The sequence below is a fragment of the Danio rerio genome, chromosome 14, assembly GCF_052040795.2.
Source record: "Danio rerio strain M-AB ecotype USA chromosome 14, GRCz13ab, whole genome shotgun sequence".
Taxonomy (NCBI): domain Eukaryota; kingdom Metazoa; phylum Chordata; class Actinopteri; order Cypriniformes; family Danionidae; genus Danio; species Danio rerio.
In genome coordinates, this window is record NC_141034.1 from 34,455,007 (window position 1) to 34,474,435 (window position 19,429).

The 19,429-nt window shown below is 36.4% G+C and overlaps 1 protein-coding gene across 8 annotated transcripts in view; it reads left to right on the forward strand.

The window, feature by feature from the left end:
* mtus1a (microtubule associated tumor suppressor 1a) overlaps positions 1 to 19,429 on the forward strand; it is a 71,821-nt gene that overhangs the window by 5,390 nt on the left and 47,002 nt on the right. For 4 of the 8 annotated variants that reach the window (XR_015506840.1, XR_015506842.1, XM_087280602.1 and 1 more), the window contains exons 1-4: positions 577 to 857; positions 6,333 to 7,955; positions 10,058 to 10,286; positions 12,670 to 12,834. Coding sequence is in view for 4 of the 8 variants with exons in the window: in XM_087280602.1 (XP_087136728.1) it covers positions 6,432 to 7,955; positions 10,058 to 10,286; positions 12,670 to 12,834 (1,918 nt within the window). In the remaining 4 variants the exon portion in view is untranslated. Of the gene's footprint in view, positions 1 to 576; positions 858 to 6,332; positions 7,956 to 10,057; positions 10,287 to 12,669; positions 12,835 to 19,429 lie in introns of those variants that run through there. The other 4 variants (XR_015506841.1, XR_015506843.1, XM_087280601.1 and 1 more) reach the window with 1 other exon arrangement.

The following is a 19,429-nucleotide window of genomic DNA, read 5'->3' on the forward strand; positions in this document are numbered from 1 at the left end:
AAGATTAAAATAAATCCAAAAAATTTGGATGTGTAATTCAGTATGTTTCTTGCCTCAGCGTTATATTTAATAATAATAATAATAATAATAATAATTATTATTATTATTATTATTATTATTATTATTTGTATGTTTAAATATTTCCGCTGAATAAAAAATATAAATTATTAAAGCTTTTAAAAATATTAAACATTATTATAATCTTTTTTTTTTTTTACTTTTGCTTATTAAGTTTTTTTTTAAACTATATAAAACCTACAATATGCAACACTAAAAAAAACAATACTTGCTTGCCACTTATTTTGGAATTTCTACAAGTAATGCCGAAGTAAAAAAATATTCCAATTAATATTTTTCACAGCTGATATGTAGTTTTGCAGTATTTCTCCTTGTTTATCCTCTTCTATCTAAATCCCTTAAAAAATGCTACTGGCTGCTGCTTGGCAACACCCAGTGCTGCTTTTGGCCTGACATGCCCTGGCCACTCCCCTATGTTATGTAGGGCTCTTCTGGGATAGGGTTAAAAAAAAAACGCTGTCCCCTGTAAAGTTAGCCTAGAGGCTTTGCAGCGGGTTCAGTCTTGGCCTGGGCTGGAACGAGTAGAGGCGTGTTTTAGTATGCAGGGACAGCCCAAAAAGTGTGCTGACAGCAGCCTGGACTGTGCCACATTCCTGTGAGACAAACCATTGGTGCTGAAGGAGGGACTGCTGGTGCTGATGGGTATTTCAGAGCTGGCAGGCTTTATATACGTGCGTTGAGTGTGGTGTAGTGTTTACCACAGCACTAATAGGATTGATCTTGAGACATGCTGCAGGAGCGTGAATGGGATGTGCTGTGCTAACATGATGTTAACTGTGGTAAGACTTTTTTTATGCATTTCTAAAAGATGTTCAGCTCCGTGCTATATAAATTGTCTTTGTCAAGTGGAAAAATAATATTATATTGCCATTCTGCTTTTGTTGTGCTGATGGTGTTTGATTTAGAGAAGGTGGTTTTTATAATTATTTATTTTTAGGTGTGTGTTATAAGAACGTGTAATGACCACTAAGAATTTGTTTTGTAGGTTATTGTTTATGAGTTTAGAAAGAATTAATACTAAATAATAAAAGTAATAAAAATGACCTTTTTATATGAAACAAGACAAGTTTCCCTCAAAAAATAAGGAAAAAGGAAAAAGTTTTCCTAAAAAAATAATAATATTAAAGAGCCATTTATAGGTATTATTTATGGAAATTTATTTTGAAATAGTTTCAACATTATTTTAGGTTAATTATTTTAATTTAACAATAATGCATATCTTGTTAAAAGTATAAGCTTTTGGGATCATGCAATGTGCTAGCCATAAAGAGTATTAATGGCTGATTTATTAATTTCATGTCTTTTTTTTTTTTCTTTAATTGTAACAAATAATTTGACTGCTTTAACCATGAAGAATGAATAATTCATTGTATTTTACTGTTGATTTGTTTTTGTTTTTTTAAATGGCTGACTTTACGTTTTATGCATCTTCAAAGATGAAATAAGACTCATCCATCAATAATTGTCCAGGCGGTAGTGAAGTATTAACAGAGGGGCTCTTGTTTCTTTAATGCCCAGCCCTTGCATGAGCAGTCGGACTGTAAATGACTAAGCACACTGTTAGTTCCCAAGGTAACCTTTCACTCAGTCAGTGAGCCGAGGAAAGAAAGCTCACACTTCTTTTTTTTACTGTTGGAATATATGAAAGAAAACGTATTAATGAGTAATGGTGAATTACTCTTGAGAGACCAATGGGAAATAACAGTATTAATTAACAGTGAATTAAAAGCTTTGTGGTGTAGATTTTGAGTCATTGTGTGATTTTTAAAAACATAAAATATTCAAGTCAAAGCGGCTAAATAAAGATTGGCATGTTTTTATATTTCGCTAAAACTGCTGAGCTGTGGAATGAGAGATTCTGGTTTGTTAACAAGTTATATGTTGTGCAGTTATTTTCAGACAAATGCAAACAGACAGTTTATCAAATTTTAGTCATTTTCCTACAACCTGCAACAGAAAAAGTACCAAAACTCACAAATATGTTTACAGTAAATTTAAAATCATAAATACTAATAGTTAATTTTATTTAATGGCAGCTTTCTAAACAGCCAAGGCTGCCTTACATCACACACGTTAGAAAACAAATAGTGTTAAACTCACCTAACCGCATTAATGAACAAAACCGAAGCACACCTGCATAAAAAAGCATCATATATGCAGCAAAGCATAATAAGAGCAATTAATAAGAGCCTGTGTAAAGAAAATGAGTCTTAATAGGGTAAAACGCTGAATAACTTGTTTCATGCCATCAATTCGGTTCAATTCGATATCTCTGTACATTGATGATACTTTCCATTCATAATTAGTTTTTTTTCCTCACAACACAATTTTTTAAAAAAATCTATAAATATATTTATATTTATATATTGTTTGTAATAAAATTTTGTCCTTTTAATACAAGCAGTCGGATATGAACTGTACCTTAAATTTTACCTGTTCAAAGAAAACACTCTTTCTGAATGTGTCAAACAAAACTCCAAAACATGCACAGAAGACGGCATGAGCATTTGTAGCAAATAAACAAATATAAATATTATCCCACTTCCTTTTTGAGCGCTGTCTCACACCCCTATGATTCGTCATTGTCTTCACCTGTTTAACAGAAAGGGCTGCGCTTGGCTTTAGAAATTAAAGCACCGTTCACCGGTGAGTGACAGCCGTGGTTACAGTCTATATAGGCATAATACGCGGTTAACACAGGTAATCCATAATAAACACAGTGGAGAAAACTCGCACCTCAGGCACACTCGTGTCTGGATCCACAAGTATCGCTTTAACAGCTGAGATGAGAGGAAAAGTTACCTCACAAACAGGCCAGCGGGTCAAATGTCCAAAGTGTGAGAGAGAGAGGCAAAGATGGAGTTTTACAGAATTTCTCCGTAGTAGTGAAATAGCGGCTCGTGTGCTGTGCCTTCTTCAATGTTAACGAAAATCTTTTGTATTAATGAATAATTATCTACCTTTTAAGTAGTTGGAGCGTTTTATTTACTCGCCCTCGCCTCCTTTGCCATAGTATTCTACTGTGACATCGCGCATAGGACATAAATGGCGTCAGTACGTAATAACCGGTTAAGATCTTTTACTGAATTGATATTGAATTGTCCCCATCAGCATCGCTGTGCACCGAAGAAACAATTAATTTTGACACCCCTATTATTTATAGAAAGCATTTACCCACCCCCCCCCCCCAGTGCCAAAGTTAGCAAAACATAGTTAGCAACACGAAGGATCTTTTAATTTGCCCCCCCCCCCCCCTAAATTGGTTAAGTTTTTTTTCTTCTTTTTCTTTTTTCTTCTTTTTTGCACGTGAAGGGCATTCTATTTTAAACCTTTTACCAATAATAAATAATACTTTTGTAAGTGGGTAAAAGAAAGAAAGAAAGAAAACTCAAGGTGTTAACTTTTTTTTTTTTTAATTCTGTAATTTAGTCAAAACATGAGATTTTTTTCTTTTTTTTTTTTTTCTTCTTTAAAATGCTTGTTCTTTATCATGATCACAAGTAGAAAGTAGATGTCATTTATTTGTAAAAGCCTGACAGAAAAAGCGACCATTATTGTTGTGACTAGTCATTGTTTGGTGAATTTATGTTCAATTTGTGGACTGGTTTTTATTCTGCACTTTGATAGCACTGTTTGTGTTGAATTTCTTGTTTTCTGATTTGATGGTAATTTTTGTTTTCAGTTTTATTTTTATTCCCAAAGTTATCTTGATCGTTCCACAGTGAAAAGCAACATGTTCACATGCTGTGATTTGTAGGGGTTTTGTTATTTCAAAAGAAGCCTGACCAAGAGCTTGTCTCTGCATCTGCATAAACTGGCCTCTGTCCTCATTGTTCTTGACAGAAGTGCATTAGAGCATGCAAGGCCTTTCCCTCAGCAGAGGCAAACTATGCCATGCCTCGTCCACCGCTGTGGAGCAAAGCAATGATGTTAACCTGAGGAGACGGAGGACGGAGGACAAAAAAGTCCATGTAGTCTAGTTTTTAGGGAGATATTATTAATGTTGTTGTTGTTTTTTTTTTTTTTTACAATTATGATAATTTTTTAAACTTTAAAATCTGCTGTAGTAATTTAATTTTATAAAACTAAAGATATAGTTTTTTTTTGTCACTACAATATTTATCTGTTTGAAAAGGGTATGTGTTGGGTTGTCACTGTCACAGAGCTGGATCTGTCTCTTTTAAACACGAGTTGTTTTCAGTAGAGCTCTGGACTGCTTATCCAAACACATGGGCTTGTGCTGACCCCTCTCCAATCCTAGTTAACCCACCAATAGTGTGAAACTCAAAACATGTCACATTCAGGTCTCTAGACTGCTTCTTATCAGTAAAATTTATTAAAGGATTAGTTAACTTTCAAAATAAAACTAAATTTGCTCATCCCCTATCATCAAAATATTTCCCTTAAAGCCCTTCTTTTGACTAAAGAAAGAAATTAACATCTTTGACAAGGGAGTGAATAAATAATCAGGAGGATTTCATCCTTGAAGTGTGTTGTTTCATCAGATATCCATTTACACCAGTTTGATAAATGTTTTAGAGAATTCTCATTTATTTATTGTTAGTTTGTGTATATTTAAATAAGTTTTGGCTGTATATTAGATACTGCACAATTTCAATCTTGAAATATTTTTGGTATTTTATAAAATACATTCACATTTAAATTGTCAAAAGCATTCATTTTGAATTTTTAGAAGATTAAATTTTGCACTTGTGACTGGACTGGAATAATTATCTGGAGGGTTTTACCATCAGTGAAGAAACAAAATAGTTGTTGTTGTTGTTTTTTTTTAATAATAATAAATACAGTTGGTCTAAATTACAATACTATTTGACCATAGCTGTTTTACTGTGACTGAAATGTACCATTTTTAACTGCAGTGTGAATTTGAATTGCCCCATATATTTTATATCACAACTTTAAGATTAGTTTTTAGCTCCACATTAGGAAGAAATAGAAGTTGATAACCTGTTAGTAAGCTCTTTCATTTTTAATGGTGTTTCTCTAGGAAACATTAAGAATTAAACAGGGGATCAATTTCCTCATTATTCTAAAAGTAATTGGTCTGTAGATTATGTAACGTCTCCACAAAGAGGACTGTGTTACTTGTTTTGCAACCGAAAACACAACAGGTTGCATAAATTGTAAAAAGCCAGGATGTGTGCTTTTATTGAGTAAAGTGTTTCATCAACAAAAGTTGATTTTAGGCCCTCTATTTTAGGCTTCAGAGCATTGAATTACCTCGATATCCCTCATTACATTAGTCTAGGCATAAGATGATAATCTGTTTCAAGGTTTACTGCGGTTTTGAAAAAATCAAGATATTAAAACTGCATAAAAATGATGTTATACCATTCCTAAGGTAAATGTAAAGGATTTTAAAGTTGTTGTTTTTTTACATGTATCGTAAAGAAATCTTTGTTTTTGAAACTAATGAAGACCGCAGAAGTCAATTATTTTAAATAACTAGGCTGACATGTTTACTGCTGCATATATTTTCTAAAATGAAATATATTGTGCTCATTGGGGAAAAAAGTTGTTGTTTTTACGAAGACATATAAAAAGAACTTAGAGCAATAATCACAATACCGTGATACTGTGAAACCATGATATTTTTATCCAAGTATATCATACCGTCAGAAACTTATACCAACCCATGCCAAGGTCTAGACCAGACCTGGGCGTTTTACGACCCCTGGGCCACTTTTGATTTGAGTTCTGTACTTGAATACTGTTAGACTCACCAGAAAACCATGAAGCATTGTTTATTTATTAACTTTTGCTTGTAATTTATTATAAATTATGCAGATTAACTTCATAGAAAAAAATTTGATCATATCAGTCAATCTAAAATTAAAAAAAATCTTTCCAAAAAGAGCTACTCAAATCTTCTGGTGAAATTATTTTCATATCAGAATATATATATATATTGTGGGAAACTAAATTATCGCAATGTCAGATTTTTCAATATCGTGCAGCTCCTATTTTTCATTGTTTATTAAATACTTAAATAATTGAGTGCTCCACATTTTATTGTCTCAATGTAAAGTTGTGTGTGTGTGTGTGTGTGTGTGTGTGTGTGTTTGTGTTTCAAATATGATAAATGTATAATATTTTTGGCAGAGTTGAGTTAATCGTAATGATCCAGCTTTGTAAAACAACCCCAGTTTCTTATGTGGGCCCTTGTGAAAATGTACTGTCCACCCCTGGTCTAAACCATTAAATTAACAACTTTTTTTTTTTTTTTTTTTTAGGACCATTCCCATAATGGACTTCAACAAATAATCCTGAAAAGCTGAGGTTCAACTTGCTGTGTACTATTCACATACTGTATCCCTCTGTGAATTTGCTCCATGGAGACCACACGTAAACCCATAAATCTTACTTTCTCCTTTGAGGACAGAAATGGAAATAACATCACCTGCCCTAGTGAACATTCCCTCGATTCTCTGAGGAGCTCCACCAGTTTGAGCTGTGGCGGTTCAGACAGTCCTCCTGATGTAGAAATGAAGGACTGTCTCACTTGTCCTGCAAAATGTGAGACTTCTTCCGCAAATCTAGCAAAATCATGCAGGACAATTCCTGTGGACTTAAAACTTGACAACTGGAAGGAGAATTTGACTCTTTTGATAGTAAACCCAAAGCACACTCAGTCCAGTGATGGAGGCTCTGAAAGCTTTCCAGAGTGTGGAGATCGAGAAATGTCTGAGGTAGATTCTTCTGAACCCTCGAGACGTGGATCTAGCGAGAACTGCTGCTCCGTCAGCTCTGGTGAGATGATGATGAGGAGTAACAGCTTACTCGTGCACGAGACTGATCAGCTACTTAGTATCTCTCTGATTGGTGACTCTAAAAACTCTCTGGATGTTTCTTCAGACTTTGGTGTAATCTCAGGTATGTTACCTGATGTTTGTGAGGGTTTGGCTGAATTTCCGAAAGAGGAGGTCAAGAGTCAAATGTTGGAGTGTACTTATATCCAACAAAACAATCAAACCTTCCTCATAGATGAAAGATCGAGTGTTGAGAAGCTGGAATGCGTCACACCTGTGCAATACTATAAATCTAATAAAGACGTGCAAAAGTTGGCATGTAACACTGGAGGATCCAATCATTCAGCGGAGGGTAAAACAGTGCTTCTTACTGCCTGTGAGGATTTAGACATTAGCGGTAATGCTCAAACTTCAACTCCAGTTCAATCTGTCAGTAACAAGACGTTCTGTCTTCCTTCTTTATCCGAGTCTCCTCTGAATAAAGATGAAGTGAGTCCAGTAGCCGCAGTCTCTCAAAAAAGTGAGTCCAAATGCGCCGTCTCTCAAAAGCCCAAGACATCAGCAAGTAAAAGCAACAAGATCGAGATCAAACGGTTTCCTAAGCCCAATTTCAGTAATATAAAATCTAAAATCATGTCACGTGCCTCCAATCCCTTTAAGACGACAAATGCACAAGTTCCAAAAACTACATCAAGCTCTGTATGTCAGACTAATGAGAGCCAGGATACAGACCAGTGTAAGTCTTCTCCAAACAAATCTGCTTCTACTACAGTTTCAAACGCTCCGTCTGTAAAGAGCTTTACTGCAGCTAAACGGACGCGCACATCTACTTGCCAAGAAAGTGGACCGGCCTCAAAAACTCGACCTCGCCGATGGTCTGAAAGCGGTTCCTCTTCTAAAACAAGTAAAGATGGGACACAAGAAAAGAGTCCACAGGTCAATGGAGTCTTCAGTAACCTCATCACACCACGAAAAAACATTAAAGGATGTTCTCAGAATCAAAGTGGGAAGAGCAAACCTTTGGATAAACAGGAGACCACTAGGGAAGACGGGCAGGGAAATGAGTCTCAGAAGGTTCGAGGGAAGAATCCAAGAATCAGTCTGTTGGTGAGTAATAAGTATGATGGAGTAGGACTACTAAAACAATATTAATATTAATGGTGTGTATTTTTTTTTCTTTTTCTTATGAACCAAAAGCAGATATTTTGAAATATGTTGGGACTCAAATAGTTCACTGTACCCACTGGCTTCTATAAAAGAAAATACTACAGTGTTAAGCAAAATTGTGTACACCCCGTTTTGAAGATGGATATTTGTATCCATTTCTCAGTGAAAATAGGCAATTTATTTTGGTGCATTTTAGGCAAAACAGATTTATTAAACCGATATATTTATTAAAATAATATTTTAGTCACTGAATATCTTTAGACATTGAAAGATTAATACAATTAAATTCAAGCTAAATATTGGGGGGAAATTGCAAGCTACAAAATTGTTAAACATTTTTGTTCTTTTTGAATTTTACTCTTTTTAAATTTGTATTTAATATGTTTCTATAACATATAAATTGGATGTGCTAGTTTTTTGACTGTTGTCATAAGTTATTTAGTTAGATAAGCTTCAGATTTGGCTTCAGTACTGATTCATCTAATGTTTATGCACAAATATGATATTGTTAACCTTCCTATTAAAAATATGAATTTAAATGCGAGATTTGTGAGGGGTGTAATGGCTACATTAACTTTCTGCTTATCAACGTATTTCAAAATTTCCTCTCGGCTTTTCTTCAGAAGAAATAACTGATAGTTAAGTAAATGATTACAGGGTTTTCCTTTTTGGCTGATGTATCCTTTTAAGAAGAAATTATAAATTCAACTTTTTAAAATATGGATTTAGAGAAAAAAAAAACATTTTAGTGTGTTGTATGATTTATTAATTTAAACCATGCTTTAAATGGGACTTTCGTATATTTAGGCTTTTATTAAAATCATAAGTATCAAAGTCAAAATATATTTTGTTTCTGAAAAGTATTCAGAAGTCAACATCTTAAGTGGACTAAAAAGTCTTCAAAATTGTCTTAAGACAAGAACGCGTGTTCAATAGTTTTGGTACGACCTTGATGAAAGGTTTTGATCTACTTCAAATGTTGACTACTATATTTATGTTTACCAAATTATTTGTGTTTTAAAGAAGAATGGAAAGCATGCAAAAGGTTGGCATGAAATTTTTCTCTATATATTAATCCTTTAATAAGCACCATTTTCCAATGTACAGTGCTCTGTATATACAAGTCAAAAAACCCTCAAAGATCTATCTTTTTGGTTCATATTTTTTATAAGCTATGCAATATTATATTTGTGCATATACATTAGATCAGTCAGTACTGAGGCCAAATCTGGAGCTTATCTAACAAAATTACTTACGATAATTGTTCAAAAACTAGTATACCCATATTTATATGTTGGAAAAATATTAAATGCAAATTTACAAAAGAGAATCAAGAGAAGCTAGTTGAATTTAATTTAAATGTTTAAGTTGTTAATTTTTTTTTATATATTTTGCTTGAATTTAATTGAATTTTCATTCTATCTTTAAACATGTTTGGTGACTAAAATATTATTTTAAGAAATGTATCAGTTTAATAAATCTGTTTTGTTGAAATGCACCAAAATACATTGCGTATATTCACTGAGAAATGGATACAAATATTCATTTTCAAAATGGGGTGTACTTGGTTATGCTGAGCACTTTATCAAATATTAACTGGTTCAAAAAAAATTTATTGATATTATTAGCCAATAATGAAAACCTTAAGATGGATGAGCTTTGAATGATTTGTCTATGTTAATGTGTGGATCAGCCATCTAAAACGAAGCACAGATCCACAAACAAAAATCAAGCTTTTCCGCAGTGTAATTGCCATTTTAATTACCACTGCAAGAGGGCAGCAAGCTGAGTCTGTGGAAAATGCGTTCCATGTGCACACGCATCACATCATGTTTACAGAGCTGGAGAGGGGAATGAAAAAAAACTTGGCAGCTACTTCCGAATCCCCATGGGGACTGTATTACAATAGCTGCTTGCATCTCCAGTCCTGAAGAGTTTCAGTCCTGCTCTTCAGCTGCGTTATTATGGCCAATGCTGCTGTAAGCGCAGGTTTGGGACAGCATGCATGGGAGCAAGTTGCTAAAAGGGATCTTCTTCTGCAGGCGGTGTCTGCCAGGCCGGCAGCGGCAGCAGTGTGCGAGTGGAGTAGAGGCAGGCTTGGACCCCAGCCATCCCCAGCCAGGACAGGAGGCGCTGCTGCTGCTCACGTTCCAGCTGCAAACCTTCGGCCACCACTTTCTGCCTCCAAGATCAAGCCTGGTGCAGCAGGAAGAGATGGCAGTAGTGCTAATGGCACCCCCTCACCCAAGAGAAAACTGAGCACACCTGATGGTAAGGGCACTGCTGTAGAGATTAAATTAATTAATTTATTTTTGCACATTGAGTTGGTACAAGTTGCAGTAAATTATAGTCATGGGCTGGTATAAGATTTTGACGGTATGATAACCTTGGATAAAAATATCACGGTGTTGTGATTATTGCTCTGAATTTTTTATTATTATTTTTTTTTAATGTCTGGGTAAAAACAGGGTTTCTGCAGGTTTCATCACGGCAAATTTAAGACTTTTTAATACCATTTTAAGACAGTTATCAATTAAATTTCAGACTATCACAGGGCAAAATGCTAATAATTTTTGTAATAACCGGTGGATTTTTTTTTTTTACTTGCCCAATTAAAATTAAAATTCAGTTATTTTTTAGCCACATATTTTAAATAATGTGTCAAAACAAGCAAACTCTAGTTATATACATACATATTTCTTAGCACAACCTTTCTTTAAAAAAGACAAGTATTAAAAGCTATATTTACAAAATTTTTGCACAATATAAATAGCATTTTTTAATGTTCAATAAAATATTTTTTTTAATATTTATTTTGAGGTTAACTACACCTTTAATTTCTAAATTATTTTAAAATGCTATATTTAAAAAATATATATATATTTTTGGTGTCATTTTATTTAATCGACACTCACAATGAGATGCTAATCTTAAAGTCTTCTTAAAATCAATCCAAAAAAAAAATATTTTTCACAAATGCAATGTAGCATAAACAATATTAAATTAAAGTCAATCAGAATGTCTTAAAGTTTTAAAAGCTATAATAAGCTATTAATAAGACGTCGTCCCATGCCTAGTACATTCTGGATTATTCAATTATGTTATGATCAAGTTTTTAGTATTGCGAATTTTGTTTTTATATCCACTGTTCCATTCCTGTCTGTTGTTCAAAACACTACAGTAATAACACATGATTGGTCTAAAATAAGTGTGTAGAAGTAATGTTCTTTATTGATGCAAAAGTGTTTTTTTTTTTATTTATTTATTTTTTTTATTCGTTTTATTATTTTATTCATACACATCTATTTTAACGTTTGGGGTTGTATTTTTCTCCTTATGTTTCAAAAACTTCTTATGCTGACATTGTATTTATTTAAAAAATATAATAAACTACCCCACTACCCCACCAAGAAAAAAAACCAACACTTCCCATAATTTTTTAAATATCAGTCTTTACCAAGTAGATGATATGTCGGTTTATGGTAAAAGTACTGGACTTAATACATGTCATATTTTCAGATTTTTTATGGTATAAGACCGATTTATTTTTTAAAATATTCAAAATAAAACACTTTTGAATACTAAATCACTTTTTTTTTTTTTTAAGTATGCCATAAAATATTTCTGATTCTCATTTAACATGCTTTTTTTTCTTATGCAATAAAACCAAAAGTGTAGTAGTGCAACAAGATTTTTTATGTATTTATTTTTTAAACAACAATGCTATGTGTGTAAGCCATTATTTAAAACAGTAATTTTTTTTAAATGACTTTAACAGTTATTATTTAAAACTGTAAAAACATGGTCAACCGTTTAGTAGAGGGGCAGTCAAAGGGTTAATGTTAATTAATTTTACAATAAGATTTCAAAAAATAATTTTCAGATATTTAACATTCATTAAGTTATTCTAAACTTCATTTTTTCTGCTTTCAGCATTGCCTGCTTTTTCACAAATGATTCTAATATCTTGATTTGGAAGTTTTCATTTGGTAAAAGTTAAGAAGCATAGGATTTTTAAAAAGAAATAAACATTGTTGATGCCAAATGAAAATCAGTTTTCCTCCACTGACTTTTATTTACCTTTACCAACTTATGGAAGCTGGAAAAAAGGAAAGGCTGCAACCTTTAGTGCCTAAAAAATTTCACTGGTACTTTTGTGATTGCATTTCTCATTAATATCTATAGTATTAGGGACAACTGACAATGCAAAGTATGTAGTACAATCATCTACATGTATGCAACTCATAACAAAATTAATAATGGATTTGTATGTTACTTCCCCACTGGAGTTAAGCTCAAAGTCTCTTTGACTGAAGGTGCAGGTACAGTTTCAGGATCTCAATCCAGACCTGCTGTGTTGGGATTTTTAAAAAAATTAATAACAATATTGATACCCAATGAAAATCATTTCCCCCCCACCTATCCGTACATTTTATTTTATTTTTTAGCTTTAGCAAAGCATATGGAAAGCTGGAAAAAAGGAAAGCCTGCATCCTTTAACCCTCAAAAAATGTCACTGGCACCTTTGTGATGGCATTTCTTATTAATATCTATAGTATTAGCAGTAACTGTTAATGCAAAGTATGCAGTACAGTCATCTACATGTTTGTGACTCTTGATTGATAATGGATTTTTTTTTTTTTTCCCACTGCAGTTAAGCTCAAAGTCCCTTTGACTGAAGGTGCAAGTACAGTTTCAGGATCTCAATCCAGACCTGCTGTGTTCTCAGCTCCAACATCTGCCTCCAAACTGCCCGTGAAGCCCAAAATACAGCTTAAGAGCTCTAGTGCGTCTCAGCCGAGTGGACAACCAAAGCAAGGTGATTCTTCTCTTCAACTCCATGCTGCTATTGTATTGTGTATCATTTTGCATAATATAATTCTGTAATTTTAGAGCTGTGGTGATGGGTTTGAAAAATTAATCAGAAAAGATCAACCTCATACCATCCAGCTTGACCCAAATTCTCTGCTAGGTCAGTGGAGCCTTTAATCCAAAGCCTAAAAATTAAATCCTTTCTAAGGGATTCCATTTACTTTGACTAGATTTTTAAGACATCCCAAATTTGGAAGGTGATTTGAGCTTAAATTAAGTCATTTCCTGATTTCAGTTTGATCAGGAGATTTACACATTAAGAATATAGGCCACTCTTTTTAGTCTAGGCTCACTTTTAGCTTTTTTATGGTCTGCTGCCCTCATTGGTTGATGGACATGATGTTTGTATGGATCGGGTCACTCAGTCCCACACGTCTGCAGGGCAGGGTTTATTCCGCCTCAGTTCACTTTGTTGGGGTTTGAGAAATCTCTTCACATGAAAATGAGGATTTTCTGCAAACGGATCTTATTTTCTTTTCACCATGCTTAACTCTCAGTGGAAGGTCTTGTCTGCACGTGGAGGCACTTTGACCAAAATTTCCGAGCATGTTTTTACTAATTCAACATTGAATCTGCAGTCAAGCTCTTTTTTTCAGTTTGATCTGACTCTTTTGACATGCTTCCTTATGGGATTCTATCTTTTTTGTATTATTCCTTTGTTTTCTGCCTTTCATGGGAAACCAAAGAATCAGTTGTGGAGTAAGTAAAATAACAAAAATGGATATGAAATTGTGTTTCTAATGTATTCAGATCTGTTTGTCGGTTGGGAATATTGCTGTTAATTGTAACAGAGGTCTTTCAGCATGGTGTTTGCTGTTCTCATGGTAACATTTCAAAAATAGCAAGATATCAAACTTCAGCTTATCAGAGAGAACATGCAAAAACAATGGAGATCGTCGGTTTATAGAAGCAAGATTATTATTACAAAGAGGTACAGTGAGCTTAGTGTTTTTATCAGTTTTTATTCTAAAGAAAATTACTAATTCATTCATTTTATTATTATTATTATTATTATTATTATTAATTTACCCTGATTACTGGTATTTAGATGCACTCTGGTTAATGACTGATTATTATGCAAAGTTTTTATCTTTTTTATCCATTTTGTTTTGTTATATTTATTATTATTATTATTAGGGACCGAGCACCGAAACGGTGCGTAGGCCCTATTGGAATTGCTCCGTTTATTAGGGACCGAGCACCGAACGGTGCAAGGCCCTATTGGAATTGCTCCGTTTATTAGGGACCGAGCACCGAAACGGTGCGTAGGCCCTATTGGAATTGCTCCGTTTTTTATTATTATTATTATTATTATTATTCCGCCCCCTATCGGGGCACTTTTGAGGGTCTAAACATGCCCGAAAACTCATGAAAATTTGCACACACACCAAACGCGGTGTAAATAGCAGGTTGATATGAGTCTCGGAAGTGGGCGTGGCAAATTGACTCGACAGCGCCACCTAGAAAAATTAAACGGACGAGCCCCCGATACACGAATCACACACATGCACGAAAATTGGCACACACCTCAAACATGCCAAACCATACGAAAAAGTCTCTTGGAGCCATATCTCAAACCCAACAGGAAGTCGGATATTTTTAACTTCCTGCGGCGAAAAAGTGGCGTTTTTGCCATTTCCAGGCGTTGTATTTTAACGAACTCCTCCTAGGGATTTTATCCGATCGACACCAAAATTGGGTTTTTTCATCTTAAGGCCTTGGCGATGTTAAATTGCGAAGCTTTAGAGTTTTCGTCGATGGGCGTGTCCGTGGCGCCCTCGCAAACTTTGATGATTCGCCACAAAACAGGAAGTCGTTATAACTCAGGCATGCATTATCAGATCTGCCTCAAAATTCACACGCTTGATAAGCGTCCTGACCTGAACACGTTTACATGCCAATATCCAGATATAGTTATAGCGCCACCTGCTGGCCACAGGAAATGACATGATTTACGGAGTAATAAACTCCTCCCACAAATTTTTTCGTATCAGCACCAAAATTGTGTGGTGTTATCTGAAAGCTCTAGCGATGATATATTGTGAAGATCTAGAGTTTTTGCAGAGGGGCGTGTCCGTGGCGGTATGACAAACCTCAACGCTTCGCCATGGAACAGGAAGTCCTTATAACTCAACCACACAATGTCCGATCTGCCTGAAACTTCACATGGTTGATAAACGTCATCTCTTGAACACATCCACATAACAATACTGAAGAGGGCGTGGCAAAATGACTCGACAGCGCCACCTAGAAAAATTCAACGGACGAGCCCTCGAGCTACGAATCACGCACTTGCACGAAAATGGGCACACACCTTAAACATGCCAAAACATACGAAAAAGTCTCTTGGAGCCATATCTCAAACCTAACAGGAAGTCAGATATTATTAACTTCCTGCGGCGAAAAAGTGCCAATTTTGCCATTTTCAGGCGTTGTATTTTAACGAACTCCTCCTAGGGATTTTATCCGATCGACACCAAAATTGGGTTTTATCATCTAAAGGCCTTGGCGATGTTAAATTGCGAAGCTTTAGAGTTTTTATCGATGGGCGTGTCCGTGGCGGCCTCGCAAACTTTTATGATTCGCCACAAAACAGGAAGTCGTTATAACTCAGGCATGCAATATTCGATCTGCCTCAAAATTCACACATTTAATAACAGTCCTGACCTGAACACGTTTACATAGCAATATCCAGATACAGTTACAGCGCCACCTGCTGGCCACAGGAAATGACATGTTTGACATTGTAACAAACTCCTTCCACAAACTTTCCTGTATCAGCACCAAAATAGAGTGGTGTCATCTGAAAGCTCTAGCGATGATATATTGTGAAGATCTAGAGTTTTTGTAGAGGGGCGTGTCTGTGGTGGAATGACAAACCTCAACGCTTCGCCATGGAACAGGAAGTACTTATAACTCGACCACACAATGTCTGATCTGCCTGAAACTTCACATGGTTGATGAAAGTCCTCTCCTAAGCACATCTACATAATAATATTGAGTCAGTCATAACGCCACCTGCTGGCAGAAGGAAGTTTGGCTTGTAACTCGGCCACACGTTGTCAGATCTGCCTAAAATGTCAAATGATTGATGAAAGTCCTCTCCTGAGCACATTTACATAATAATATTGAGTCTTTAAAAGCGCCACCTGCTGGCAGAATGTAGTTTGTCTTATAACACAATCTCCACACAATCTCTAATCAGCCTGAAACTTCACATGGTTGATAAAAGTCCGCTCCTGAACACATCCACATAACAATATTGAGTCAGTCATAACGCCACCTCCTGGCAGAAGGTAGTTTGGCTTATAACTCAGCCCCACAATGTCTGATTTGCCTGAAACTTTACATGGTTGTTTAAAATCCTCTCCTGAACACATGTACATAATAATATTGAGTCTGTCATAGCGCCACCTGCTGGCTACAAGAAGTTTGGCTTATAACTCAGCCACACAATGTCTGAACTGCTTAAAACTTCACATGGTTTATTAAATTCCTCTCCTGAAGACATCTACATACCAATATTGAGTCTGTCATAGCGACACCTGCTGGCAGAAGGCAATTTGGCTCATAATTCAACCACACAATGTCCGATCAGCCTGAAACTTCACATGGTGGATAAAAGTCCTTTCCTGAACACATCTACATAATAATATTGAGACACAGTTATAGCGCCACCTGCTGACAGGAGGAAGTTTGGCATAAATCTGTGATTTTCTCAGGTTCTTTATATATATCGCCATAAATTAATATTGTTCGATGTACTCTGTCATCCTGAGGCCACCGGGCGGTGGTGAGCCCGGGTGCGAGGTCCCTATCATCGCTGCTTGCAGCTTTAATTAGGGACCGAGCACCGAACGGTGCAAGGCCCTATTGGAATTGCTCCGTTTATTATTATTATTATTCTTCTCTCCAATGAATCGCGATTTTGAGGGTCTAAACATGCCCGAAAACTCACGCAACTTTGCACACGCCTCAGAAGTGGCGAAAATTTACGTTTTTTATGGGCTTCGGAAGTGGGCGTGGCAAAATGACTCGACAGCGCCACCTAGAAAAATTAAACGGACGAGCCCCCGATCCACGAATCACGCACATGCACGAAAATTGGCACACACCTCAAACATGACAAAACATACGAAAAAGTCTCTTGGAGCCATATCTCAAACCCAACAGGAAGTCGGATATTTTTGACTTCCTGCGGCGAAAAAGTGGCGTTTTTGCCATTTCCAGGCGTTGTATTTTAACGAACTCCTCCTAGGGATTTTATCCGATCGACACCAAAATTGGGTTTTGTCATCTAAAGGCCTTGGCGATGTTAAATTGCGAAGCTTTAGAGTTTTTGTCGATGGGCGTGTCTGTGGCGGCCTCGCAAACTTTGACGATTCGCCACAAAACAGGAAGTCGTTATAACTCAGGCATGCATTATCAGATCTGCCTCAAAATTCACACGTTTGATAAGAGTCCTAACCTGAACACGTGTACTTGCCGATATCCAGATACAGTTATAGCGCCACCTGCTGGCTACAGGAAATGACATGTTTTACATCGTAACAAACTCCTCCCACAAATTTTTTCGTGTCCGCACCAAATTTGAGTGGTGTTATCTGAAAGCCCTAGCAATGATATATTGTGAAGATCTAGAGTTTTTGCAGAGGGGTGTGTCCGTGGCGGCATGACAAACCTCAACGCTTCGCCATGGAACAGGAAGTTATTATAACTCAACCACACAATGTCCAATCTGCCTAAAACTTCAGATGGTTGATAAAAGTCCTCTCCTGAACACATCCCCATAACAAAATTGAAGTGGGCGTGGCAAAATGACTCGACAGCGCCACCTATAAAAATTAAACGGACGAGCCCCTGATCTACGAATCACGCACATGCACGAAAATTGGCACACACCTCAAACACGTCAAAACATACGAAAAAGTCTCTTGGAGCCATATCTCAAACCCAAGAGGAAGTCGGATATTTTTAACTTCCTGCGGCAAATAAGTGGCATTTTTGCCATTTCCAGGCTTTGTATCTTAACGAACTCCTTCTAGGGATTTTATCCTATCGACACCAAAATTGGGTTTTGTCATCTAAAGGCCTTGGCGATGTTAAATTGCGAAGCTTTAGAGGTTTTGTCGATGGGCGTGTCCGTGGCGGCCTCGCAAACTTTGACGATTCGCCACAAAACCGGACGTGATTATAACTCAGGCATGCATTATCCGATCTGCCTCAAAATTCACATGTTTAATATAAGTCCAGACCAGAACATGTTTACATGCCGATATCCAGATACAGTTATAGCGCCACCTGCTGGCCACGGGAAATGTCATGATTTACAGAGTAATAAACTCCTTCCACAAATTTTTTCGTATCAGCACCAAATTTGGGTTGTGTTATCTGAAAGCTCAAGCGATGATATAATGTGAAGATCTAGAGTTTTTGAAGAGGGGCGTGTCCGTGGCGGCATGACAAACCTCAACGCTTCGCCATGGAACAGGAAGTTCTTATAACTCAACCACGCAATGTCTGATCTGCCTGAAACTTCACATGGTTGATAAAAGTCCTCTCCTGAACAAATATACATAACAATATTGAGTCAGTCATAGCGCCACCTGCTGGCAGAAGGTAGTTTGGCTTATAACTCAGCCACACAATGTCCGATCTGCCTGAAACTTCACATGGTTGATAAAAGTCCTCTCCTGAGCACATCTACATAATAATATTGAGTCTTTAATTGCGCCACCTGCTGGCAGAATGTAGTTTGTCTTATAACACAATCTCCACACAATCTCATATCTGCCTGAAACTTCACATGGTTGATAAAAGTCCACTCCTGAACACATCCACATAACAATATTGAGTCAGTCATAACGCCACCTGCTGGCAGAAGGTAGTTTGGCTTATAACTCAGCCACACAATGTCCGATCTGCCTGAAAATTCACAGGTTAGATGAGATGCCTCTCCTAAAGACATCTACATGCCGATCTTGAGTCACAGTTATAGCGCCACCTGCTGACAGGAGGAAGTTTGGCATAAATCTGTGATTTTTCTCAGGTTCTTTATATATATCGGCTGAAATTAATATTGTTCGCTGTTCTCTGTTATCCTGAGGCTACCGGGTGGCGGTGAGCCCGGGTGCGAGGTCCCTTTCATCGCTGCTTGCAGCTTTAATTATTATTATTATTATTCTTTTCCGGAATGAATCGCGATTTTGTGGGGCTAAACATGCCCGAAAACTCACGGAACTTTGCACACGCCTCAGAAGTGGCGAAAATTTACGTTTATTACGGGTCTCGGAAATGGGTGTGGCAAAATGACTCGACAGCGCCACCTAGAAAAATTAAACGGACAAGCCCCCGATCCACGAATCACGCACATGCACGAAAGTTGGCACACACCTCAAACATGCCAAAACATACAAAAAAGTCTCTTGGAGCCATATCTCAAACCCAACAGGAAGTCGGATATTTTTAACTTCCTGCGGCGAAAAAGTGGCGTTTTTGCCATTTCCAGGCGTTGTATTTTAACGAACTCCTCCTAGGGATTT